The following is a 27,429-nucleotide window of genomic DNA, read 5'->3' as shown; positions in this document are numbered from 1 at the left end:
AAATGCTCGCACGCTCGAATACGATATCTCTGTAAAACCAGTTGTGAGAACGTAGGTGTGGTGAAAAAGTGATGTTTCTGTTTGTTTATAGATTTTGTATTTACTACTCATATAAGTGATGGCTAAGTTAATGATGTATGTTAATTTCTTTTTTTTGTTGAATTTATTTTTCCCCACAGATCACCAATATACCTTGAATAATTTCACTCATACTACTTAAACACACTATATATATACTTATACAAACATATTATACATCCCTACACAGTTCTTGAATATGTTCACTCATTATACATACGTACTGAAAATAAACTTATCACACAGCGATCACTTAAGACCAGTGTGATCGTTGATTATGAATACTTAACTTTCGCCTTACAACTACATCACTCGCAACTGCTACTATTATTCCAGTAACAAATACAATGTAAACGCTGCTGGAATTCGATTCGTCATTCGATACTGGAATAGTAACTCGTTCGCTATCGCATTCCATTAACTCGAATGCGAGCTCGATTTAATGTAAACGCGCCTTAATACAGGATTTGCAAACCAATAACAATCATACTTAGCTATCAACATTTCAACAAAAACACACCTACCTGCCCTGTAGCAGCAAACCTAAGTACTCATATTAAAATTAACTTAATGTTATTTAAGTAGGAAAAATGACCATTTTAAGGGAATAATTAATCTTTGTATTAATTAAGCCAGGTAAATGGAAATTCGCTTAGTCTGAAGGTTTGCTGCGGATACATAATAACAGCAAAGATTGAAGAATCTGAATTAGGTATTACTTATATCCATGAATTTATCTAACAATTATTTCCTGTAAAATATTACTACAGCAGTTCAAAAATATTGAAACAATCTCGATCAACAAATAATGTTGAAAGAATTCCATACTAATGACATTAACATATAGTTTGACAGTTCCATTTAATCAATGTTAAATGTTTACATTCGTGCATAGACAAAAATTATTCGGGTGAGTGACATATTTGATTAATGTTTATGATCCCTACCGTTCCTGTTCTAATAATCATGCAGTATTTAATATGTTTGAACCAGCTGTGTGGAATTGTGAAATCAAAATTAATTTGACAGTTAGTTCTGCTTGTTTACATGTTTTAATTTTGTGGGTTTGTTCTTTGTTACCATGGATACCATCAATAAATATTTCGATCTTAATTTCTCACAACAGCTGGAGTTCCATAACAAATTTTGTTTCCCATGTTAATCTTATGGATAAATATGAAACTTTAAAGGGCCCCAGGGCCTCACTCTCTAATTATTTCCTTAAAAAGAAAGTTTCCTGCACAACTTCACGTTACGCTCTTTCCAATGACACCAAAAACATGTCAATTGGTTCAGTAGTTTCGGAGGAGTAATTGTCACAAAAATCCTGCTTGCGTATTAAATAAGTACTAGTGGTCGTCCTGTGGTCGAAACTCGACCAAAAATAATTAATGTACAGACTTCACTATTTTCTCCCCACACTGTAAATAAAACATGTGATTGGAATTTCTTCCATTTGTTTTGATTTTCTGTTTACATTTTGTTGTTATTTCGTCACCATCATGGCAACCCATATGGTCCATGTTAATTTTTTGAAGTTTTCAAATTCATTTTTTGTTCTTATTTGTTAGCCTATTTTAATTTTTAAAAGCATTCTGCACATCTACAGGAAAATATCTTTCCAACAGTATGCGTAGATTTCCCCTGCGATGCACACGAGCTGAGAAAAAAGGTTTTAAAGAAACATGCTTGCCTATTAATATATAGATAGATAATAGAAGATTTATTATGATTAAATCACAACAGTAATAAGATACATTTAATTGAATTCCACATTTATTCAACTCATTTTGAGTAATTTGAAAGTTCGCGGCCGGAATTTTACCCCCTAGGCTGTAACGTCAGTTTTGCCCAGGGGGTAAGATTCCTTGGGACCTCATCCCTGGACACCAAAGACCATACCTAAGACTAACCAACGTTTTATCTATGGTACTACTCCATGTAAAATTCCGCTACCAAATCATCCAGCCTTCCGCAGAGACATAGGCTAAACGAAGAGAAGGGACAGTTGTTTTCTTTACATCGCACATGTGAATAGGTTTCAATTGTTTAGTGTTATAATATAACACTATATTATATGTTATAATAATATATTATATGATTGTTATATATTCAATGCTCGTAGCCACGTTGTCAGCTCCTGAGGTTTTACGTGTACGATCACAATATTATATCAGGTACAATGGAGTTATAACTTGCTTTCGTGTATATAGTGCTCAATATAGGTTTGGGAGTGAGCTGGTCTAGTGGTAGAGTGTGGGACGGTTGGCCCGGGTTCAAATCCTGCCAAATTACCAATGGATTTTTCTAAGTGTTAATGCCGCTACCCCTAGGTCTTGCCTCTGCCTGAAGTAGGTAATGTAAAGAGCAATCCCGGGCTCCCGAGGTTATATAGTAGTATTGCAGGTAATTGATTGTAGTCGTAGTATGCTGTGGCCCTTGTACTGTAGTCGTAGTCGAGTCCCAGTAAAACTGCAGGGCGTGGGATAAAACATAGTCCTTACTGTATCTATGGTGTAGCTTATTAGTAAACTTCGGAGTTCAGGGCCACAGGATGAAATGTTTTCAGTAGAGGGATTAGACTAAAATGAAATACCCCCGCCGCAGCAAACCTGCCGACTAAGCGAATTTCCATTTGTCTGAATTGATTTTCAGTTAAATTATATTTTAATAACATTAGGTTTAACGAGTACCTAGGTTTGCTGCTACAAGGAAACAAATAAAGTGTGTTTTTGAGTAAAATATTGATAGCTTAGTACAAAATAAATAAATTTGACAAGTTTGATCAAAATATATTCATAAACAAGCAAACTACAACATTTGACAATATTCTCCATAAGAATAACATGGGAATTTTAAATTTACAATTTTTTTAAATTTTCTCCGTTACTAATAATTGAACAAAAATACTTTTGTATACTAAATTATTTGTTTTTTTAAGCTCTTTAAAAAGGTCTAAACAGAAATTGGGAAATTTTGTGTTTTGAGGGGCAAAAGTGAGAAAAACCAATTTTTACCCCATAAAACCCCCCGTAAAGCCCCGTTCCCATGGTCCGATCGTGCTGGTTCGCGAACTCATTCAAGTTTATCCCGCTTTACACCTTTAAACCAAATTTCATCAAAATCGGACAAAAATTACTCAAGTTATCGCGTTCACGGACGTATATATATATATATATATATATATATATATAAGTCTATATATATATATACATATATAAAAATTTGAACGAATAGTGTTTTTGGCCTCTGGGGACATCAAAATGAAAAAGTAAATCGGTCCCGGGTCTAGGTCTTACCGTGCCACCTACGGTAATAACTACTTCCCTATAGGGAAATTCGCTAAAAAGTAGTATCATAGACTATAGAGTAAAATTACAGTATTCTATAGTCTGTACGCATATGTAAAATGAAAATGTATATGTAAAATGTATGCTCTATATTTTACATACTGCAATTTACTAACCATTGATCATGATACACAAAACAGCATGATCAATGAGGATTGATGATGATGGTTTTGTGCTGAATCAAGTTCTCATTAAGTACTATTCTTAGTAACAATGAGTGGGACTATATACATATATGATTATATGGACATCTAGCATGTAACAAGACGTTTTTCGTTTTAAGTGTGGTCACCCTGAACATCGTGTCGTCTGACGTCTTGCCGTATTTTGTTTTCTCTTCTGTCTGCACTGCACTGCACTGTTAACTAAAACTGACGGACAAGAATTTCACTGCTGTTATGAATTTAGGTACTTTTAGTAATATTGTGTTTAAATCTATTTTGAGTTATTAATTGTGTTTCTAATGCTTTGTGATTAGTTTTTCGTGAGTTTGAAAGGATATAGTAGAAGTCATCACAAATGTCACACTTGAAATGTTCAGCACGTCCAGGATCCTCTACAATGAGTTGAATTCTGCAGCTTGTAAGTTCGAATTTTGAATTGTTATATCCTAGTTGATACCGAAGGAATGTTTTTGTGATAGATTTGTCTAATCATTGCATGTGATTAACCTTTTTGTGATAACCATCGTTTGTATTAATTTAAGTAAAACTAAATAAGTTATTTCAATGAATCAAATAAGCCACCTCCCTAGATAACCTAAATGTTATAATATTACAGGTAACTTACAAAGGCTGTGTTTTCATGAAATTTGGAATATTGAGAATGTCTTAAGTTTAGGCTTATTTCTGCCTAAACTAACCTAACTTAATTCTATTTAAGTTACAGTGATAGACTAAAACACCAATTCGAACAGATTCAATAGGGTATGATTGTTAGCTGAAATGCTATTTGGTAGACTTGCGTATCTGTTGGCACAAACAACTGAATGAAAATATCGATCGATATATCGATCATTCAATATATTGTTTGGTTAGTTAGGTAAGGTTAAACCAAACCTAGAACTAACCAAAAGATATATCGAATGAAACAATCAAATAGTCAATATTTTCATTCGGTTGTTTGTGCCAACAGATACGGAAGTCTACCCATGCTATTAACAGTATAGAGAAATAATTTAGGGTCTGATGGATGGAAATAGCTTTTTGAGTTTTAGGTCCAGATAACACATAGGCGAGAACGTTGTCTGATATAACTTGAGCCCATTATTCCACATGCCAAGTCATAAATTGTTACCTCACTGGGCCTACAAATGTAGGCCTTGCCTGTAAACACTTGAGTGAAAGTATGATGTTCCCCAAAAAATTAACATTTACCATTTGGGTTTTTCAACAGACTGGAACGGCTGAAATTAACGTCCTTGTCTGATCAAATGAAAAATGATAGATGCTGTTAAGAAGCTAATTAGGCAGGCTCGGGCAGTAGGATCAAAATGTTATGTAGGCCTATATTGATTCTTCAAAATCTCAATATAAAATAGAATTAATATTGCCCAGTGGAATTTGAAATTGTTTTCAGTTTGGCACTAGGATCTTTAACCCTTTGAGGTCGAATTTTTTCCCTATTTTTCGGAGAGTATATTTTGCCATTCGAGCAGACGGAAAAATGGCTACCGGTGACCTATATTCGCCATTCGACCAAAAAAATAAACTTTTTTATATTTTTTTTGTCCTTATAGTAGGCTATGCCATTTTCGAGCAGTCGGCAAAATGGCGGGCGGCGACCTATACTCCCCATTCGACAACAAAGGGTTTTAAGTTTATCTAGGTAACTTATTATAGTAACTAGGAAAGTTACCTAGCCTATTTAGGTTACAGTAATGGCATTAGATTGAAGTTGATTGTGGTTTCAAATCCTATCTCAGTGCTATGAGGACTCAAGAGCAATAAAAAGACAATAGGTAGCCTAATATATATTTTGTGTTAGGAATAGCTAATTAGTGCTTACTATCTGTCCTGTTATTCTTTTACTGTGACTTGAGTTAATTGACATACTACTATATAATTGAGTTACTGTGACATGACTTGAGTTAATTTGTTTCATGGTTACCTGCAGAATTTATATGGTGTTTGGGAGGGAAGGGGGGTGGTCGGTATCTTGATCTCAGGGTCAAAGGAACAAGCCCTTCTCTACAGAAAATTTTATATAAGTTAGTTAAATCACAATTGTCTTCTCTGGAGAGCCAGCATGATCGTTTTAGAACATTAACAACATACTTACGGTATCTAAAAAATTTGTCTTAAAAAGTTTGTAAAGTTCTTTTTATCTGGGGGGGGGGGGGGCATGGATCCCCCCATGGGAACCCCTATGATCATTTTGAAATTGACAGATCAAACTAGATTCTTTGTTAAGTATGGTTCAACAAGTAAATAACTCATTTAACAGAGGTTTTAGCCTACATATTAAGACTCTATAAATACTTTAGTTTTGTATTGTAGAGCCCATCTGTATTTTATAACTGTATTCAAATGCCTACCTTTTTACCATCTACTCCAATATGCATGGCACATGACATTGACTTTTACAAAATACCGGTAGCCCAATGGGGAAGAGACACTGGTATTCGTAAATTCCATCGTCTCGAAAAACCAGGTTCCATTGTGGTATCGTACTAATATAGCATTTTTGAAAAAACAAAGTGCGGCGTTCATGTGTTCCTGCCTCACTACCAGTACACATCTGGGCAGCAGATTTGTTTGGATTGTCACCCCCTAGACTGTACAATAACTCACCGAATTTTGTTTTAAAACGGTATTTTTATTTATAAAAAAACTACTAAAAATTTAGGTACCGGTACTTATGTAGTCTTAAATTGAATAACACCATGAATTCAGTAGATACCGGTAGCATTTTAAAACTTTGATAGAGGCTGAAAAGTGTTTCAAGCGACTTGATTACGGTAACAATTGTGTCAATAACCCTAAGCTGTCTATCAGGGGCAGCAACAAAACATTCTGTTTAAACCATACCCCAACACTATTGAAGATCTGTGATGCTTGAAGTTTTATTGTCTGTGATGGGTAAATCTGGTTTAATATCAATTATGTTATGTAGCCTAGTATCAAGTTTATTTGTGTAGCTTCATTTATCATCCATATTTGTGTTTATTCAACCTAAGACATTATATGGGTTCTATTATCGGATCTCCACAATCCTTGTCAGTCAAGTCAATTTGGTGAACTGGATTTTTAAAACCTTTATGTTTCTTTTACTGTAGGCCTAGTTCAAAAATTCAAATTTTCAATTTCAAACATCACAGCTCAGCTCTTACGTTGTCTTTAAAATTGTAAAATGTGATTTATAATGTTGGGTGGACGTTATTAGAGGGTTGTACATTGGTGTTAGCGAATTTCACTTTAGGGAAGTACCTAGCTATTACCATAGGTGGCACGGTTTAAGACCTAGGCCCGGGACAGATTTACTTTTTCTTTTTGATGTCCCCAGAGGCCAAAAACAACATTCATTCAAATTTGCATATGTATATATGTATATTATATATGTGAGTGTAAACACGATAACTTAGGGAAATTTTTGTCCGATTTTGATGAAATTTGGTTTGAAGGTGTAAGGTGAGATAAACTTGAATAAGTTCGCTAACCAGCATGATGAGACCATGGGAATGGGGGTTTTATGACCTAGGCCCGGGACGGATTTACTTTTTCATTTTGATGTCTCCAGAGGCCAAAAACAACATTCGTTAAAATTTGCATATGTGTATATATATATGTACGGTATGTATATTAATATGTATGTATATGTATATTATATGTGAGTGTGAACACGATAACTTAGGGTAATTTTTGTCCGATTTTGATGAAATTTGGTTTGAAGGTGTAAGGCGAGATAAACTTTAATGCGTTCGCTAACCAGCATGATCAGACCATGGGAATGGGGTTTTATGGGGTTTAAACATATTTTGTTTTCCTAATTTTTGTCACCCGAAACATAAAATTTCCCAATTTCCCTGTCCCCTTCTTAATGAGCTTGAAAAACAAATAATTCTTTATATCAAAGTGTTTTTGTACGGTTATTCGCTACGGAGAAAACTCGCAAAATTTTACATTTAAAATTCCCATGTTATTCTTATGGAGAATATTGTAAGATGTTGTAGTTTGCGTGTTTATGGATATATTTTGATCAAACTTGGCAAATTTATTGAATTTATACTAAGCTATATTTTTTCTTTTTACTCAAAAACATACTTTATTAATCTCCTTGTACTGTAGCAGCAAAACCTAGGTACTCGTTAAACCTAAGGTAGCCTAATTTAAATAGATTAATTGAAAATCATTTAAGGCAAATGGAAATTCGTTTAGACGGCAGGTTTGCTGTGGCGTAGGTAATTAAATCTTAAATAAAAACACCAAACAACAATAAATCATTTTTCCAATCGTGTAATAGAATAACTAAACTATTAACATGCGAGTTCCCTTTAAATCTCTTGTATTTTGGATAGTACTGTGAGTAATATTATTCCCCGATATATTTTAGACTCCACTTTTCAAGGAAACTATGCCATGTAACATGCTCTATTCTTTGGGGGTTTTTTATAACAGTTAACTCAAACTAGGTACAATCTTTTGAACCTTTTTTAAAACCTACAATTTATATAACTTCTACATACACATAGTTAGTTTTAGAATTTTTATCTTCCAGTATAATCGGTGTTTGGTTATACTAAATATATTGCCTTAATACATTTTGAATACTTATTGGCAGGCCTAAATTAGAACATAAAGTGCAATAGTGAAGGAGATTAAGTTGGCACAAGTATTTTTAAACCATTTAAGACTCATTGTTAAAATAAAACCAATTTTTAAATATTATTAAATGTACTAATGACACATTATAAACATATTTTATTATTATTTGTCAACAGTATATCTCTAGTTAAGCATTATATATCCATACAGTCAAAAACACTGTTTTATGAAGTAAACATTGTATTCAACTGTGCAGTGACCCCTTTGACAATACTCAAGCAGGGTTTCTCATTAAAACAGCTCCACACTGCACTGCAAGGGCCCTTAGTGGTCTGTTAGTAATCATAGCTGACAACTTAACCAAATTTGTATCACAGTTTCTTTAATTAGTTATTTTGGTATATTTACTCACTATTCAGCTGACAACCAGTACTATAATCTATAACCGGTACAGTTGTTGTTGTTTCATCATAAATATCTGAAATACCCCCGCTACAGCTAACCTGCAGACTATGCAGATTTAAATTTTTCTGATGTTGACCCTAAATCCACGTTTTTATGTTCATCCCACCCTACACCTCCTACCCAAATTTAATCAAAATCAGACAAAAGTTACTTATGTTGTCCGAGTAACTTCTGTTTTTGTCGTCTGGGGACATAAAAATGAAAAGTAAATGGGTCTCGGGCCTTGGTCTTGCCATGCCACCTACGGGAACAGCTACTTCCCTCTAGAGACAGACATTCACTAAGGAGTGTTGATCAAATCATTCAAAATTATAAAACCACATGTATACACTATCAACTAACTGTTGGATATTTACAATAGATTATATCAATGCAGTACAATGATTATCCTGACCTAACCTACTCTTATCTACTTTTATTTGTTTAAAATGATTCATTTGTTAATGTCAGTCAGTAGTAAAATAAAAACCAAATAGTTTTAAACGGTAGTTAAATGGTAAAACCATAACTTGAACATCTCTCTTGTTGCTTTATCATCATTATGGATTATCTGAAGAATTTTAAGATATATTTCTGTTGTGTGGGAGTGTATTGTATTTATTTACCCCATGGAGTTTTATGGGGTGAAATGGGATTTTCCCACTTTTGACTCAAAAAACATAACATTTTGCAATTTCTTTCCAAACTATTTTGTAGAGCTTAAAAAACGAATAATTTAGTATATTGAAGCGTTATAATGCACCTAATGGTTACGGAGAAAATTCCAAAAAATTGTAAATTTAAAATTCACATGTTATTCTTATGGAGAATAAGTAAACTGTTGTAGTTTGCTTGTTTTTTTAAAATGTTTTGCCCAAATTTGGAAAATGTTTTTATTTCTTACTAACTATTAACATTTTACATAAAAAACACTTTTACCCCCCCCCCTGTTGCAGCAAACCTAAGTATGTGTTAAACTGATTCTATTTAAATAGGGAATAAATGTGATATTTTTAAGGAGACATTTTAGTGTAAATCCAATCAGGCAAATGGAAATTCGCTTAGTCTGCAGGTTTGCTGCGGCGGGGGTACCTATTTATACTCTTGATGTCCTTAAGTATTGTTTCACCAAAAAGTAAAGCACACACAGTGAAATTTAATGCAGGCTGGAAAAACCTTGTATTCACACAGTAAATATGGTATTTTTGGTATTGTAGCTGTCCAACTTATACATGTAACTTATACATGCAAAAAAACGTGATACCTTTTTATAGTGGTACCTATCGTTTTTGGCTGAAAAGCAGCATTCTACAATTTTTTTCAAATAAAATTCCCTTTGCCCAACAGACCTATTATTTAGTGAGGACAAAGACTGATTATGAGTGTAAATGTGAAAGTAAGGAAAATGGGAGTAAGTTATGTCCTTAAAACACAAGAAAGGTGTGGCAGTAGAGCGGGTCTCCAATACAATATCACAGTGTTGACATCTGTTATCAGCATTAGTCTGATGGGGTGTTAGGCAGCTGTTAACCAACTAATTATGTTTGACAATTGTGAAGAGAGTTCTCGAAAAAAGAGAAAGAAACAACAATTTCAAATGCCGAGGACTGTTTGAGGAGGCATGTTTTAGCCAATTTCTATCGTCAGAAAGCTCTTGTCTCCTAAAAGATGTGTATTATTGAATTTCTAATTAACTATGAAAGTGGGTCCTTATTTCAAGGTGAACTACGAGCCACAGGGATATACCAATTTAATATGGAGATTGAACACTGTTTTAATTCATCACAGTTTGGCAGGATTCTAACTCGTGACGTATAAACCACAAGTTCTGTGATACAACTACTATAAGCATGGCTCTGTTGAGAGTAAGGATAGGAAGAGTATTTTCGTGTATGTTGGAAAACTAGGAAGGTGTGGGAGTTTTAACGGGTGGATATAAATGTTGTTATCTCCTCTATTAGCATTAGTCTGACTAAGTGCTAGTAGCTGTTACAAACTTAATTTTCCATGTGAGAAATTTCTACTGAAAATCCTATTTCTACATGCATAAGTACTCAAGTAGTAGGAGGACCAATATTGTACGCCTCATCCTAAATACCGGGTCACGTTATCACATATTGTTAAAAGCCATCGGTCATTGACAAGATTTGAACCCGGGACCTCCTGGATAGAAGGTCCGTGATATAAACACCAGTTCAGCCGAGTTTCGGTGACAGAAAGGAAAGAAAGGGTAGTTGTCCACGTTGGAAACTAGGCGTTGCAGATAGCTGTTGGTAGTTATCACAATAGCATATCACAATGTTTTAATCTTATCAGCATTTGACTGACAATATGTTAGGCTGCTTTTAATTAAATAATTCACTGTCATATTACGTAATTGAATAGGAAGAACGTTTCCTTTACCTGGATCTGTCCGCAAATAGATTACGGACTTACAGTTAAAGCTGGGCTCCGAACCACCGAGCTATCCATTGTTGATGCGTACCGGGTAATTCAGGACTTGGCAAGGAAGAGTAGTAGAATAGAGTACAGAGTTGTTCCGTGTTGGAAGATGAGAAAGGCGTGGTGGATATCTGTAGGGCGCGGTCGCCGATATCACAATATTGTCATCTGTTATCAACATTAGCCTTACGAGATGTTAGCAGCTGTTGTTTGGGATACATCACCGGGCCAAATTGTACTAAATTTATGTTCCATGAATAGTATGTTTTGGTAATTACAAAATATTCAATTGTCTATTTTTTTCAAACACAAGATATTTAAACCTAAAATCACAACAAACTTTTTTGTGCTACTAACAGGTCAAACATTTGTAGAAACCCCATTCATGTGCTATAAAGCTTGGTTTAATTAATCTATCACAGACCATAACTGATAACTAAACTGATCTATTGGTCAGTTTTACAGCTGTTTCAGTAGGCCGGGGTTGCGGCGTTGCCAATTTTGTATTGTCGCGGTCTTGTTTAGAGCTGTTAACGTAGCACGATAACTAGAAAAATACTAACGTAGTTGTTGTGTCGAGCTGTTAACAGACTATGCTGATGAAAATTAAATGTTTCTAGCAATTGCGCCAACTGTTAAACAGTTGCGAACTGAAAAGACAAGTTACTATTTACATAGTTTATTGCAAGTCTCAAGCATATCTTATTAAACACAAACTTTCATTACCACGAAAATGGGGGAATATAACGTTTAGCTATTCGTAGTAGGACACTTTGTGAGAAACTCATTTTAAAACTATGTTCTATTTGAATAGAAAATCTTGGCTAGATAGTTTGTATGGATGTGAAGTCTACCTCAGTATTCAAATGTCATTCTTGACAATCGTAACACAAAACAGCTTTGTTTACAATTGAACTACAATGGATCCATCTGACAGTAACGTAGTACGCACTACCTAATACGTTTCCAACACTTTCGTTTGTATCATCGTGTAAAAACATACAGACAGCGTAGCGTAGCGCAGCGCAGCGCATGTTTTAAATCAAAACCGTGCATTGAAATGAGGTATGACATACTAGTAGCGTATTTCGGCGTAGCGTAGCGCAGCGCAGCGCAGCGTACGACCGAGGAACAAACTATTTTGTTTTTCTCAGAGTGTATTGGAGCGCATTCGACTGCAGACACGCTTTAAAGTCAATACTAGTCTCTTTTCTGCACCAATTGGTCTCCTCCAATTAGTTGTCAGCTTCTCTTAATCATCCTTCACCAAACTAAATATGTAATCGAACGTTGTAGTCGACATTCTTGTGTTATTCTTGAACCGAGACTCATATTTCCTAAGGATTGGAAAAAGATGTATTCACCATGTTTGCCCCTGCCTTTACACACTTCATGCACCCCAGAACTTCTCCTACTGATCAAAACTGCCACCAGTAATTTATAAATAAAAAACTTTTTTAAAACAAAACGTTTTTAAACGCACTAAAAATTAGAAAATATTTTATAAATATATTGAGAGGATAAATACTTGTAAGATTTAAAATGAAAAACGTGGGGTGCATGCAATAGATAATTTACAATTACCTTCACCTATTGAACTAATGTATTATTATCAATTAATTGCATGCACCCAACGTTTTTCGTTTTAAATCTTACAAGTGTTTATACTCTCAACATATTTATAAATTATTTTCTACTTTTTAGTGCGTTTAAAAACGTTTTGTTTTAAACAGTTTTTTATTTATAAATTATTTTCAACTTTTTAGTCTTTAATGTGTAAATATGTTAAATATATTTGATATGGCCTGTTAATATATAACCTTTTACTAATACAACAAACCAAAACCTTATTATCTCTAATCATATGTTTTATCTTTACTTTAAAATGCTTGTTTATATTTTTAGAATATATCTGGAGCAGAACCTGTACCTCTTAACCTTTGCTCTTCGAACTGTCAAATTTAAGTATTCACAGCTGACTTAAATTAATTGATATGTTTACATTCTTTCAAAATGTAAACATGGAAAATGTGGAAGCCCATGGGGTGTATCCCGTGGGAAATGTGAAAATTAAATGATATAATACTGTATTGAATTGTCATCCATTTGTGAGCTATGTTTCAAATTTCAAGTCTCTAGCTCATCGGGAACTTTGTTTAAAACTTATATCAAAATTTGTAGGAAAGCGACTAGCGAGTTAATAAAAACAAGCCCATGGGTCGTAGCCCAAGGGAAATATGAAAATTAAATGATATAATATTGCATTGTCATCCATTTGTGAGCTATGTTTCAAGTTTCAAGTCTCTGGCTCATCGGGAACTTAGTATAAAATCGATTGCAAAATTTGTACCGGACAAGAAAGCGAGCTAATGTATTATTATCAATTAATTGCATGCACCCAACGTTTTTCGTTTTAAATCTTACAAGTATTTATACTCTCAACATATTTATAAATTATTTTCTACTCTTTAGTGCGTTTAAAAACGTTTTGTTTAAAAAAAATTATTTATAAATTATTTTCAACTTTTTACTCTTTAATGTGTAAAATATGGCCTGTTAATATATAACCTTTGACTATTAAAATTTTCGATATTTTCGACAAAACTAATACGAGTCGTCTTCGACAGAGCCATCCTCTATGCTGATGTACCTTTAAGACCGTCTACAACTTATGTTGCGCTACGCTACGCTGCGCTCTCTGTGTGTATTGGACAACGCTGCGCTCGGCTACGCTACGCTACGTTGCGCTACTCTACGCTGTCTGTATGTTTCTACACTAATGCTGTAAACATTTAAAAACTGTAAATAAGCAGATAAGAGGCTACAATGATCGGTGTTAATTAACCAATCAGAGACTACGCGTGTTGTACAACTACATGTTACTGTACAACTACAACTTGTAATTATCGTTTAACGTGTTCATACTACTATGCGATGTATGTAAAAATTAACAAGGTGGTAAAAATAATATGAAACATGTTGCAATTTTTACCCCAGGGTTCAGACCCAATCGGAGTAACAGCTTGTAAAAAGAGAATTAATTTTTCTTCTCATCCAAGTTTCAAGAACTTGAATTGAATAAAGCCGGGTTTACACTATGTAGCAAAACCTGCTATATAGCAGATTTGTGTAACATCTAGCAATGTTATATAACATTTGCTAGAAGTAGAAAGAGTCACTTTTCAAAAGTGCTATATAATACTGCTATATGTAGCAGATTCTGCTATATATAGCAAAAATTGTGCTATCCATCGGGAGTCGGTAAAGATCAAAAGAAATGCATGCTACATCTAACATTGCTATATGTAGCAATGTTATACAAATATTTTTCGTCTAGCATCTGCTATATGTAGCATTTAGTGTCAACAGTTCACAAAAGTTCACAGTTGTAGCCTCCTGTGTACGGACGTTTTTGCTCGGGGCTCGGGGATCTTTGTTTACAATGGAAAGACTGTAAAGCGACAGTGCGTGGGATCGGGATGCTATTATAAACTTTAATTGAACTGTTCGTGGACAACCGGCGTTGTGGTCATACGTAAAACATTTTTGAATCTACCATAGTCTTATTTCGCGTTTTAATTATGGATCGCTTCCGCTTCTGACTTTCGATCACCGTGATAGCTGCCTCGAACAATGTCTCTTCGGCTCGACATTTTCGATACATAATGTAAATGAGGTTGTGCTACATATAACATATAGCACGGGCACCGGAATCACAAAATTGTCTGTAACTTTTTTGTATCGTAAAAGTTATATAGCAATGTTATATAGCAAAAGTTATATAACAATGTTATATAGCAAAAGTTATATATAGCAGTTTTTGCTACATAGTGTAAACCCGGCTTAAGACTATCCGACCGGTGCCAAGCATTCACACTGGATCCTTCTCAAATCCCATTCTTGAAACTACACAACATACGGTAATACTGCATAGTAAGTGCATCGTTGTATGGGTCCTTACTTCAGGAATAGATGCGGATCTACATTTTAGATAAATAACTTTTTCAAAATATAATGTTAAGTTATTTACGTTTTTACACGTTTACAGGACCTCTTTGAACACTATGTTCGAAGTAATAATATGGCCGTGTCAGATTTTTGTGTTGATGGCTTCGTTTTTTTTCACTGAAAAAGCGCACCCTTGACCACCCTTGACAAAGCCACAAAAGATTGAATGTGTAAAAAAAGGGTCTGGCTTGTGCAGTCCTTCCTTCGTTACGTCTATCCATGTGCCTTATTTAAAGTAATGGGAAAGGTAACTTTTAAGTGAAATTCCTTCTTAGTCAGTTTGAAAGGATTACGGACTATTGCGTAGTGACAGTTTGACCGGAGTCAGCCAACTTCGCTTTGATAGTAGGTGATCAAGTGGGCTACAACCAATCTTGGACCATGCTTAGGTTTAGGTTTCTCATCAACACGATAATAGAGTTATTTTTAGCATGTGTCTATGAGATGACGAACCTAAAGGGAACTCAGGTAAATTAGTCTTCATACCACCACAACTTTATTCGTCATATCTCATTAAGACCTACAATTTATTTTTTGCGATTTTTTGTGCTAATAGAAAAGAATCCTCATTTTAAACAGATCCAGCACGTGAAATTAAACAAAGAAGAGAGTTTCAACACCACTTCGTTAATTGTTGGAAAAACAAGTGACTAGCATCTGCGATAAGACTAACGGGAATTACGAATTGTGTTTAAATATTTCTCTAGACTTGTCAACATAAAGTGTAGTGTACAAAGTTTAACGAATTCCCCGTGTAAGGATGAGACGAGCCACACCCTCAACCACGCCTTTGTTCTACTCCACGATCGGAAACCCCAGTCTGGCGTGTTTCTTCCACAATCGCCATTATCTGTCTTTAATTGATCGTTTGCCCGATTGCGCTAACTCTACCATCATGGTCGAAAACGATTAAGCTTTAGCTATTTGTGTTATTTTGAGTGTTGTTGCAGATATTTTAGTGATTGTAATTATTAAATAGTTTCGCGACGTTTCGGGATATAATATGTGATCCCGTCCTCAGGTAAACATAAATATAGAATTTAAAATTGGCATGGGACTTGGACAATGCCGTGATTTACATTGGCATAAATCGATAGTTTTATTAAACAGTTCAACTTGTCAACAACCCTTAATGGGTAGGCAGTTCAAGTAACTATGATGTTACAGTATGGAGGAAATCACAAACGTTGCAATAACTTTTGAACCGTATTTTTTACAACATTGGAGATTGTACCGTTTGGTTTAGAGTTAAAATGACTATACCACACAACATTTTTATCAGAATCGTTCGAACGATCTTTTGGTTATTTGTTGGAGTTTAATGGGAAAATCAGCATTAAAATCCAAATTAAAAAAATAATAAAACGCTGCTTAAGATACTATGGATTAGTTCTAAATTATTATGGCATCATAATAGGACATCTACACACACAGACATCACTTCGAAAACAACTTTTTGGGGTTCAGAGGGACCCAACGCGGATATATCCACCCAAAATTCAAACATGAAGAAATCATTATTTTCTCCATGTACTATGTATAGGAGAATGTGAAAATCGATAAAAGGTCAAACAACATACGATCACGACCACAGACTCTGAGGGCTCGAGCTATGTTACAAGTATGTTCGAGGTTTCTCACCAGGCTCAAATTTCATACTCATACCGTCGTGTAACTATAGTCTGTATGATGGAACCTGTCCTCTGACCCCGTCTGATTGGAATGCTTGGGGCTGGCACGGGCTAGTAAAGCCTATACATAAGACATGGAAATAAATATTTATTGTAGAAAGATGATAGGCGTATCTCGGAAAAAACATTGTCACAACAGCTGTTCCTGCTCGCGTACCGGCAATTCTGTGATTCCGTGATAGGCCTCTTTCTACAATAGCTGCTATTTGTGTATTAAAGGCACAATGCCTGTTTGTGTTAGTAATACACACAAGACTTTTCCTACCACCATAATTAACTTTTAATAAGACAAAGGTTAACTTTTTCGTTGTATATAAAATTTCATTTAGGTTATGCTTACTTGTTGGAGGTTATGCAATTTGCTTACGGATTGTTAACTAACGTACCGGTACCGGATCCGCGGCTGTGGTTGGTGTAGAAACGACAACTTTGAAATCAGCTGATTTAGCGAGTGGGAATGATCCATTCCCGCTCTAGAGCGGCAATCAGCTATTTTGCGTACTGTTTACAGAGGTATGGAAATGTGATCATTTCCACGCAGTTGTAGGAAAAAATTACTTATTTCCTTGTCGTATTTGTCGTGCGTTGAATGTGTGCCCATAGGCCTACTTAAACAATTAATGAAGCTAATCAAGTTTGACGATGGTATCTCGCCGAAACATGTAACACGATTGATTCTTTTGGAACTGCATTACTACAGCTATTTTAATAAAAGCCATTTACTCATTATTACAGCTGGTGCCTATAAATTCTCTACTTCAGTATCCATAGTCAATACTAACTGTAAAGCATGGATTTATTGTTTAAACAACCAGTGATGGTGGATCGACTTGCAGACAGTTAATTTTACTTGATGAGTCCAATCTTTCTTGACATTCAGCACAACCGTTTGGTGTAGTCACGAAGGTTATTTGCTTATGTTTCAAGTCAACAAATAAATCTTACTACTGTTTATACTGTGCTTTGTCAGACAATCAATAGTTATGACTGTAATTTATTATACTTTATGTTTTTTATTACTTTTAGCTCAGAGTAATGATACATAACTAGGCAATTGCCCTATGAGGAGTATTGAATAAGTATTAGCGTAGGTCTCATGGTAAGACACCCGGGACCACTAGAACTCACTATTACCTATTACTTTATTCGAAAGGGTTAGCGAACCAGCGTGATAGAACTATGGGTACGGTGATTTATGGGGGGTTTTGTAGGGTAAAAATTAGTTTTTCAAGTTTATTGATTAATAATTTGGTACCGGTACTAATTTTGAAGTTAGTAAATACCGTAACGACTTTAACCTCCCCAGGTCTTTTGAACATGAACATAACCTAACATTGTCTTCAGCTGATCCGTGCAACATAGCTCTATATCGGTGGTTTTTATCTACAGCGTTACTGTTGCCATGAATGGATCGTTTCTACTTTCAAACCATCATTGATTGAATGGAGCCATTGTTAACGCAGTGACGTTGTGATAAGGTCGAGCCGTAGTTTTATAAAGACGTCTATTTCAGAATAGAGATGTTTGTCGTACGGTTTAGATTTTTAATGGGAATGATGTTAAATATTGTTAGCGTTATACTTTTTATTTTGTACTTATTTAATACTATTCAACGACATAAAAGAGCGAGATTTTAAAAACTGAAAAAATGTTCTAATACAATGAAGTCCAAACGTTGGCCTTGAATTAATAGTTCTAGTTGTATTCTCATTAAATTTTAGCGAATTTCCCATACAGGGAATAAGCTATTACCGTAGTTATCATAGTAAGAGCTAACTGGACCGATTTACTTTTTCGTCATGATGTTGCCAGATGAAAAAAAAAACAGTTCGTTCAGATTCATTTAGCCATCATGTGTTAGCATAACTCGAGTAATAATTATCCAATTTAGATGAATTGGGATAACCGTTATTTAACGTTAGCCGAGATTGTCTGAAGTTGATGATAACTTCAATCATCGTCCGGGCACGAAGGCTGACAGTTTCATATTAGATGGGATCGATTTAACATCAGCCTTTGTGGAAAGCGCACTCATATTCAAATGTAGTGGGTATTTAGTTACAATCCTGAGGATTTATGTTGATGTAAGCTATACACTGTCAAATATGTGTCCTGGGTCCTATAGGGCTGTGAGGCGCTGACATTTGTTAAGGTTAATGCCCCAAACAGGCTGACATTTGACGGCAAAGGGCACACCCTAATAGGTAGCCACTACTCGTCAATTTTTAATCTATCAATCCAAACTTAATTAACATCTAAATCACTGTTATTTTCGTAAGAATTATCTCTACAGTAAGTCTAAATCTGTTTAGCTTCGGTGTTAGGACGTAGGAAAAAAGGAAATGAGGTAAATTGAAAATAATATTTATTGATAAAATTTATTTCTGAGCTATTCTTATCACTGGCTTTCAGTTAATTTGTTTGTACAGTATTACGAACTTAAAACGTTTGCACTGCTATTGTTGAACTCACAATAGACTAGTTGAACCAACGCACGTAGAGTAGACTATCCCCACGTATATTTTCCCCCTTGGGTGCCAGGCTCTAGCACAGGACCGTTTTTAATATAACCTCAGGGTAGGCCTAGGGGTTGCGGCATTATCACTTTGATAAATGGTATTGTGACGTAAACGTAATGAGGGCGCCATCAGGGGGTGCAGTTGGTGACGGGGGCGCCATGGTGACCAGTAGTCAGTAGCTACTAGCTAGTATTCCCTCACACAGACATGGTACATGCTAAGGTACGTAGTCTATCACCACGTGTGCAATAGCAGTGTAGGGCATTGATTATGTATACTCAATAGTGTATACTCAATGGTATTGTGACGTAGACGTAGTGAGGGCGCCATCAGGGGGTGCGGGTGGTGACGGGGGCGCCATGACGATCAGTAGCCACAAGCGCCAGTAGTTAGTAGTAGTCCCTCACCCACACACATGGTACCTGCTGAGGTTCGTATACTTATGACCACGTGTTTTTTTGTTTTTTTTTTTTACGTTTCCTTCATTTAAATTTGTAAATATATAGATAGATTATAGTGTTTTTCATTTTCCACGTACTAATCGTGTCATGTTTCGGAAACTCTTTTATTTAATAACTTCATAATCAGCATCGTGAGTGGCATTAAATTACATTAAATAAAAAAAACTTTAAAAATAACACTTGTAATAGTAGAGGCGCATTTACACTTATACAGTTTACTCACAAGACGGTAAATACATACAAAAGATGGTAAGTTAAGTGGTGATCGATAGAGGGTGTCCAATCGAAATCGATCACAACTTAACTTACCATCTTTTATATGTATTTACCGTCTTGTGAGTAAATAGTGTAAGTGTAAATATATTATTACACCTGTTATTTGACGTATGTTTGTACTTTCATGCAATCTTTTTTTTGGAAAAATTAACATTGATCTTTGTTTTAGCTAGAGCCTAAATTTAAGTTCATTACAATCAAAGGAATTTTTTCTTATATACTAGATTCACGTGGTATAGCATAGTTTATTTCGTAAAATTTGTGATTTATAATTAAATTTGTCATGCATTTTTTATTGGATTCTAAAACGTATAAAATCTTTTATGTTTTTGAAACAGGTACAGGATGTAGGCTAATGTACAAAAAAATCGTCGCTGAGTCTGAAAAATAAATGGGAGCCGATAATGTGGTTACATTTAAACTTGCTCCCTAATGTTTATTCTGCTGAGGTTGGCGATCGTTTGGTTTCTTAAAACTGCCTCTTTAGAAATTTATTCTTTCCTTCCTCAGCTACGATATATGTTTTATATTTTGTGTTATGTGCCAAAAAGAACATTCATTACTGTAGAACTGTATTACAATACATTTTATTCATGGTCTTGTTCTTATTTTGCTGACGTGTTCCAGTTTTACCACAGAATAGTGTGACTATTTTGTCCCTCTATTTTTTAGTAGAATATATTTTAATACGTATTCATATTAAGCACTTGACAGTGCACTGCTTATTCTATATCGACGATGAGATTACACCTACGTCACGATAAGTACGTGTAAGAAATGCATTGAAACTTTTACATGTGAGTTTATTATATGTCATAGTTTTTTTTTTTTTTTTTAATTAAACTCTTTTTGCGCCGAAAACTGCACTGCAAATGAATTTATTTTATACAATTTGCTTTTAAGTCAATGATTATAAGCATGTTACTTTACGAACATTATAGCTGCGTAGCTAAATAGTTAAAGTGCTCAGAACAATTGAAAGGTTAATTGCCGGTCCTATCCTTAGAAGTCAGTAAGTTTCTGATGGTTCGTAACTGGACCCAGCTGTCCTTATTCTTAATTGATAATAGTAGAAGTAATTAGATCGATTATTGCCTTCTGTTTGACGCTTTCGGAGCATTTATTGAGTTGGAAAAGTAGACGAACTTAAAAATAATCAAAATATAAATCAACATTTGAACCGTCATTACATTTCTTGCTTGTTGGGGACAGTATATCAAATTTGAATGAATAAATTACAGTTACTTTGAAAAAAGGTTGATGTTTTCGAAGACTGTAGTCAGCCTGGGTTTCTGTTCTCGTTTGTATTTGTTACCTGTTTCTCAATTACATTAAAAAAAATGACGGTGCTCATTGTTCATATGACTATTTAAGTCGAATAATAATCAAAATACTAAAACCTAATTTTTGATTCGTAAATCAAATCATAGTTAGAATAGCAATAACATTAAATAGTGCAAGTATTTTCTCACCGATCAGTGGTAATACTGTACTTTAACTTTAGTTGAAGTCCAGTATTTGCAAAGAAAATAGTTTCTGGTACAAAAGGCTGTTAAAGCTTCTGGTTTATTCTAAAATAATCTACGGGACTTAAATATTTTGCCAAATTATGTTTGCATCGCGAGCGCGTGGCGCTGTTAAATGTTATGAGCTTTGTGACAGCCCTAGCTGCATAAATTATTTCCACATAAATGTCTTCGGTTCGAATGAAAACAGCGTAGTGATTCATCAAAGCGACACTTTAACCGTTAACTGTTATTGCCTACTGTTATGTATATGGAAAATTGCTTCTGGGCGCTAATCGAGTCATTGTTTCTGACTTGGTATAATAAAGTGCATTTGTTGTTTTGGCAAATATTAGATTAAATAATGTTTGCAAATAACAGATTTTATAACTTTACTAATACAATTTTAATTTACTAGTTTCAAACACTACTATACTTTTTTTTACTTACACTTAATTATAAATACCACAAGTAATGCATTTAAATCATCATTCTATTGATTCATATTTTGATTTGCATAAATTTCTATTTCTTATTTTTAACCTTGCATGTCATACATTTTTTTCAATTTTAATGCGGAATTGTGTTTAAATTTAGGGTTTCGTCGATTTAAAATTTAAAATAGTCATACATTATTTTAAAATTTTGTTCTACATAAGGAACCAAACCAAAATGTGAACATTATTGCTTGTAATTTCGCCACACGTTACGATGCAAAAGTGACAAATAACGGAAAAGCTAAAATAATGGAATAATGGATGGTGGCAAGGGCGTCGTCTGCCTTTTGTTGATCAAATTGACAGTTATTTTGGTGTTGTGTGCACGACATGCACCGTACACAATGACACCAATACACACAAACACACACACTGAAATACGAGGACTCAATACAATACTAGGATTTCGTCCAATATTCCATTACCTAGAAATTGCTGTATTTCTATCTAATCCCAGCAATAATGTGCTTTAAATTTTGATGAACTTTGCAAAAACAAGTTATGGATGTTGAATTTAATTACATGAATATTTATTAAATTTTTATTTATGTACGATTTGTACCCGTGGCCTCCTCTACATGGCCGCAGTGACGGAAAAGTGGCAACGCCGCAGTTCCGGCTTACTGAAACACCTGTTGCATTAATTCATCAATGTTTGTGTTTACACTGGTTTTTTACTATTATTACTAAGCAAAAGACTGGCCGGTGCGACGTTGCCACACCAACGCTGCGGCCTTGTATTAGACGAGGCAATGCTGTACCTCATTTGTCTATGCATTTTTAATACACACAAAACAATGGTGTTATATGTATCTTTGACAAAACACAAACACATATTTGAAAAACACACTCTGAAGATTACCTTTTGGATTCCTAAGATGAAGTAATTAGGTCTGATAAAATCAATAAAAATCATTGAGTTTCAAAAGGTTAACTTTTAAAAATTTACGTTGAGATGAACCAAACAATTTTGTTAAAAAGTTACTAGCCTCTGATTCGCGGAATTTCACTTAAATAAAACCGCGGCAGTTCTTATTGTGTAACTTACTCTCCACTATCCTACCCCTGGCAAAGCTAACTTTGTGTTTTATTTACAACGAACCTTTCTTTACTCAGAAAGTTGGTTTGATTGTCCAGACCTTCTTTTCGATTTGTAATCTTTTTAGAAAATTAAAAATTTGAACGTGATATACAGTACCAAGTATTTTAAATATTATTTGATAACGTAATAATAAATCCATTACTATTTTAATATTATTCTTGTTTTGTGTTAATTACTAGTTTAGAACCCTAATGCCATATTTACGTTGCAAAAATCTAGGTTTTATTTGATTATTAGGCCTACTATTCTAGATTTTAATTACTATTTGTTTGAAACATTGTATGTAAACGATTATTATGTGGCTATATTAAAGGCTAAGTACAGTTCACTTTCACTAAGTAACATCGTTATGTAACAATTCATAAATGTTAGTGCTTAAAAAATTGATTAAGGAATACAGGGATCTTATGCCCACATGGTCGGGCACATTATTTTTACGTAGCTATTGAGAAAAGATGTAAAGAATAGAATCTTCTATATATTAATAGGCAAGCATGTTTCTTTAAAACCTTTTTTCTCAGCTCGTGTGCATCGCAGGAAAAATCTATGCATACTGTTGGAAAGATATTTACCTGTAGATGAGCAGAATCCCTTTATAAATTAAAATAGGCTCAAAAATAAGCACAAAAAATGAATTTAAATTTTGAAAAAATTAACATGGATCAAATGGGTTGCCATGCTGGTTACGAAATAACAACGAAATATAAACAGAAAATCAAAACAAATGGAAGAAACTCCAATCATAAGTTTTATTCACAGTGTGGGATGAAAATAAAGAAGACTGTACATGAAATATTTTTGGTCGAGTTTCGACCACTGGACGACCTCTAGTCTATATATTAATAGGCAAGCATGTTTCTTTAAAACCTTTTTTCTCAGCTCGTGTGCATCGCAGGGGAAATCTACGCATACTGTTAGAAAGATATTTGCCTGTAGATGTGCAGAATCCCTTTATAAATTAAAATAGGCTAAAAAATAAGCACAAAAAACGAATTTGAAAACTTCAAAAAATTAACATGGACCAACTGGGTTGCCATGATGGTGACGAAATAACAACAAAATGTAAACAGAAAATCAAAACAAATGGAAGAAATCCCAATCACATGTTTTATTTACAGTGTGGGGAGAAAATAGAGAAGTCTGTACATTAATTATTTTTGGTCGAGTTTCGACCACAGGACGACCACTAGTTACTTTTAATTTGTAGTATACGAAGAACAGGCTTCGTGTCATTGCGTGATAAATTGATGGGACAGAGTAAACATGTTGGCTCTATACGTCAACCATACAACAGCTGACTTCTCCCTTACATTGTCATGACATGTGGGGGGGGGAGGGTATGTTTCAACCCCCAACGCCCCCTGTTGGCGCTGCGACAAGGTTTGGGAAATATCACCACCCTGCTTTATAACATTATTATTTGCCCTTTCTTGCATTCAATACCAATGCGGCTTTATTGTTAATCCATTATTCATCGGAGAGAAAACGAGGGGTTTAGTGTAACTAAATTCATTGTATAGTACCTTTCCATTGAGTTTATAGATGGATTTGGATAGACCGAGTTTGAATAGATAAGGGTGTTAAATAATGCCTCCGGAAAAAATATAACTATGAAATTGTAAAAAAATAAAGAAATAAAAAGGAACCATTTCTTGACTTTCGTGAAAGAAAACATATCTTGCACCTGTTATGTGTGGGTTTAATGTTATATAGTTTTTAGCTTATATAGGGGGAGTGTTCTGGCTAGTGGTTAGAGCGCGGGACTTCGGTCCCTGAGGTCCCGAGTTCAAATCCCGCCAAATCACTAATGGATTTTATCTAAGTGATAGTTACGCAACACCTAGGTATAGCGTAATGCGAAAAACAATCCCGGGCTCGTGCCTAGCGTCCCAGGGCAAAAAAGTTATATAATTATGTTGACATAATATGTTTATTGTAACGTTTAAGAGTGCTGATGTCGATTAAATGTTTTTTCTCTAATGATACAGATGCTCTACAATTTACTCTTTGGTTAATATATCCCAAGCACAAACCATAGTTTACTCATGTCGTACAGTAAAACAAGAAGTTTACAAGACATTCTTCACAATGAATGATGATGTGGTCTGGTTCACATAACCTGATAAATTTTAGATTGATCAAATTAAAGTTAAATTAATAATATAATAAATAATAATAATAATAATATAATAAATAATAATAATAATAATATATATTATATATTAATAAATAATAATATAATAAATAAATTGATCAAATGCAAAGTTGGCAGAACGTTTCTGGTCCATCTTTTTTTCTAACTTGCAACAAATCGGTTTCTCTTTGAGATTCCAATATTCACGTTATCACTTCAAACAGCCACACGGTTTCCCGTTAAATACCGCAGAAGTAAACAGTTTTTAAGGCCACTATAGCCTTAACTAACCAATAATAATTAAGCTCATCAAAGTAATGTTTTCGTGCTTCAAAGTCGTTGAAAGACAGTAATGGTTGTCGATGGACGTTTTTTCCGGTTCATATCATTCAGGAAATCACCAATCTTATTTGTAAAAGAACTCAAATTCGTTGAAGTTGTTTTAGTCAATCACGCACTGTTTTGATAGATAACAATTTGTCTTCGTAATGCCACTGGTTATCTTACAATATTAAATATGAAACTTGCTTTTGTTTGAACTCGTTGATGAACGCAGTCTACATTCTCCTATCATTTCTCTCCTGTTTATGATTATGTTTTTACAGTTTGTGCTTTAACTGTATTCAACTGTATTATTGTTAAATGAGCTTTAAAATTATCTAGTATAATATTGTATTTGACAATTGTGAGATTTGAACTAGTGAACCTCTGGTTTTGGTAGATTATGTATTCAAAAAGTTCATATTTTTATATGCACCTCGGGGTTAGTTTGGTGGAAAATTTTTCATTTCATTAAAATATGCTTAATACTTTTTGAATACATAATGTACCAAAACCAGATGTTCATTAGTTCAAATCTCACAATTGTCAAATACAATATTATTGATAAATTTAAAGCTTATTTAAATACAAAACTATTCTTGAAATCAGTTTTGACTACTTTTATTTTTTTCTAATTTGTGGTTATGTATGCGTAAAATCATGTACAGTACTATTTAAGCTTTAAAATAGTGTATGTTATATGAAATGTGTTTGTATTTGACAATTGTGAGACTTGAACTAGCGTATTCTGTATTCAAAAAAATATTCAAAAAAATTTTAAGCTATGTCTTGGGTTAGGTTTGGTGGGGAAATTGTCATTAAATTATTTTGGGACCAACGGTTTGTCTGAAATAAATACTGGACGGACACTTAGCGATATTTTCTATACACTGGACAGCTGTTTCCAGTTTCGAACCATCAAAAGCTACCGACTTGTCAGGATCGATCCTTCTGGTTTCTCAGCAAGCACTATATATCCTCAGCTGTCCAGTGACGTCAAAAACTAACTGTGAATGTGGAGGTCAAGCTGAGTCAACACAGCTGACTCAAGGCGCTAAGTGACGTTTGTGGCTGAAACATGACTACAGCTAAGATAAACTTAGGATACAAATATACATTGACACACTCAAGAATAAACTGCTTTTGGGACAGGGAAGTGTCCAGGCGACTTATGGTTAACACCGCTGGCAATACTGTAAATACTTTGACTACACACTGTATGATGGAACCTGTCACCTGACCCTGCATCTATCTGACCTCCAGAGGGCAGGAGACTGGTTACATCATACAGACTATAGTGTGTTATGGCCAGAATAAATCAAACAACTTTTACCTTTCCTCGTTATAACGCTCTGGACAGTATTTTCGAAGCAGGTAAAAATGTCTCTAATATTAGAAAACTAACTTACCACGACGTTCTGGTATTCGTGATACGTACAGTACAGTATATTGATTTATCAACGTTTTATACCTTCAGACTGCCTTTTTGAATGATGAGCAGAGTCACAAAAAACTCAGATTTGAACTCTTCATTCTTCCATGATGGTTTAATCGAAGGAGATTAGATTAGACAATCAATTTCTTATTCAAGGTTAGGATATAACAAATGCAGTGAGTGTCAAGTATTACAAAGATCATTTTTTTGTGGTTTTAAACCCTATTAGTGGCTATAGGTTGTATCTCGTTACAAATTCAAATTTAAAAGACCGCCTCAATAGATACTTTCCTGAATGGGTGCGTTTTTGTATTTTGTTTATTCCTCCGAAACACTGTCGCTATTTTGTCTACTTTACAGTATTTGAAATAATGTATTAGCTGGTACTGTATTGTCAGCAATC

General features: G+C 34.4%; 1 protein-coding gene across 6 annotated transcripts in view; it reads left to right on the top strand.

Moving 5' to 3' along the window:
• The first annotated feature begins 3,782 nt into the window (after positions 1 to 3,782).
• LOC128990769 (phospholipid-transporting ATPase IA) overlaps positions 3,783 to 27,429 on the top strand; it is an 83,090-nt gene continuing 59,443 nt past the window's right edge. For all 6 annotated transcript variants that reach the window (XM_054413337.1, XM_054413340.1, XM_054413341.1 and 3 more), the window contains exon 1: positions 3,783 to 4,010. Coding sequence is in view for 1 of the 6 variants with exons in the window: in XM_054413336.1 (XP_054269311.1) it covers positions 3,962 to 4,010 (49 nt within the window). In the remaining 5 variants the exon portion in view is untranslated. The remainder of the gene's footprint in view (positions 4,011 to 27,429) is intronic.

This window comes from Macrosteles quadrilineatus, unplaced genomic scaffold (genome assembly GCF_028750875.1).
Source record: "Macrosteles quadrilineatus isolate MER2022 unplaced genomic scaffold, UCM_ALF_1.0 Scaffold_3__2_contigs__length_128488019, whole genome shotgun sequence".
NCBI lineage: Eukaryota > Metazoa > Arthropoda > Insecta > Hemiptera > Cicadellidae > Macrosteles > Macrosteles quadrilineatus.
The sequence above is the reverse complement of the archived record's forward strand: the minus strand, read 5'-3'. Positions and strand labels throughout refer to the sequence as shown.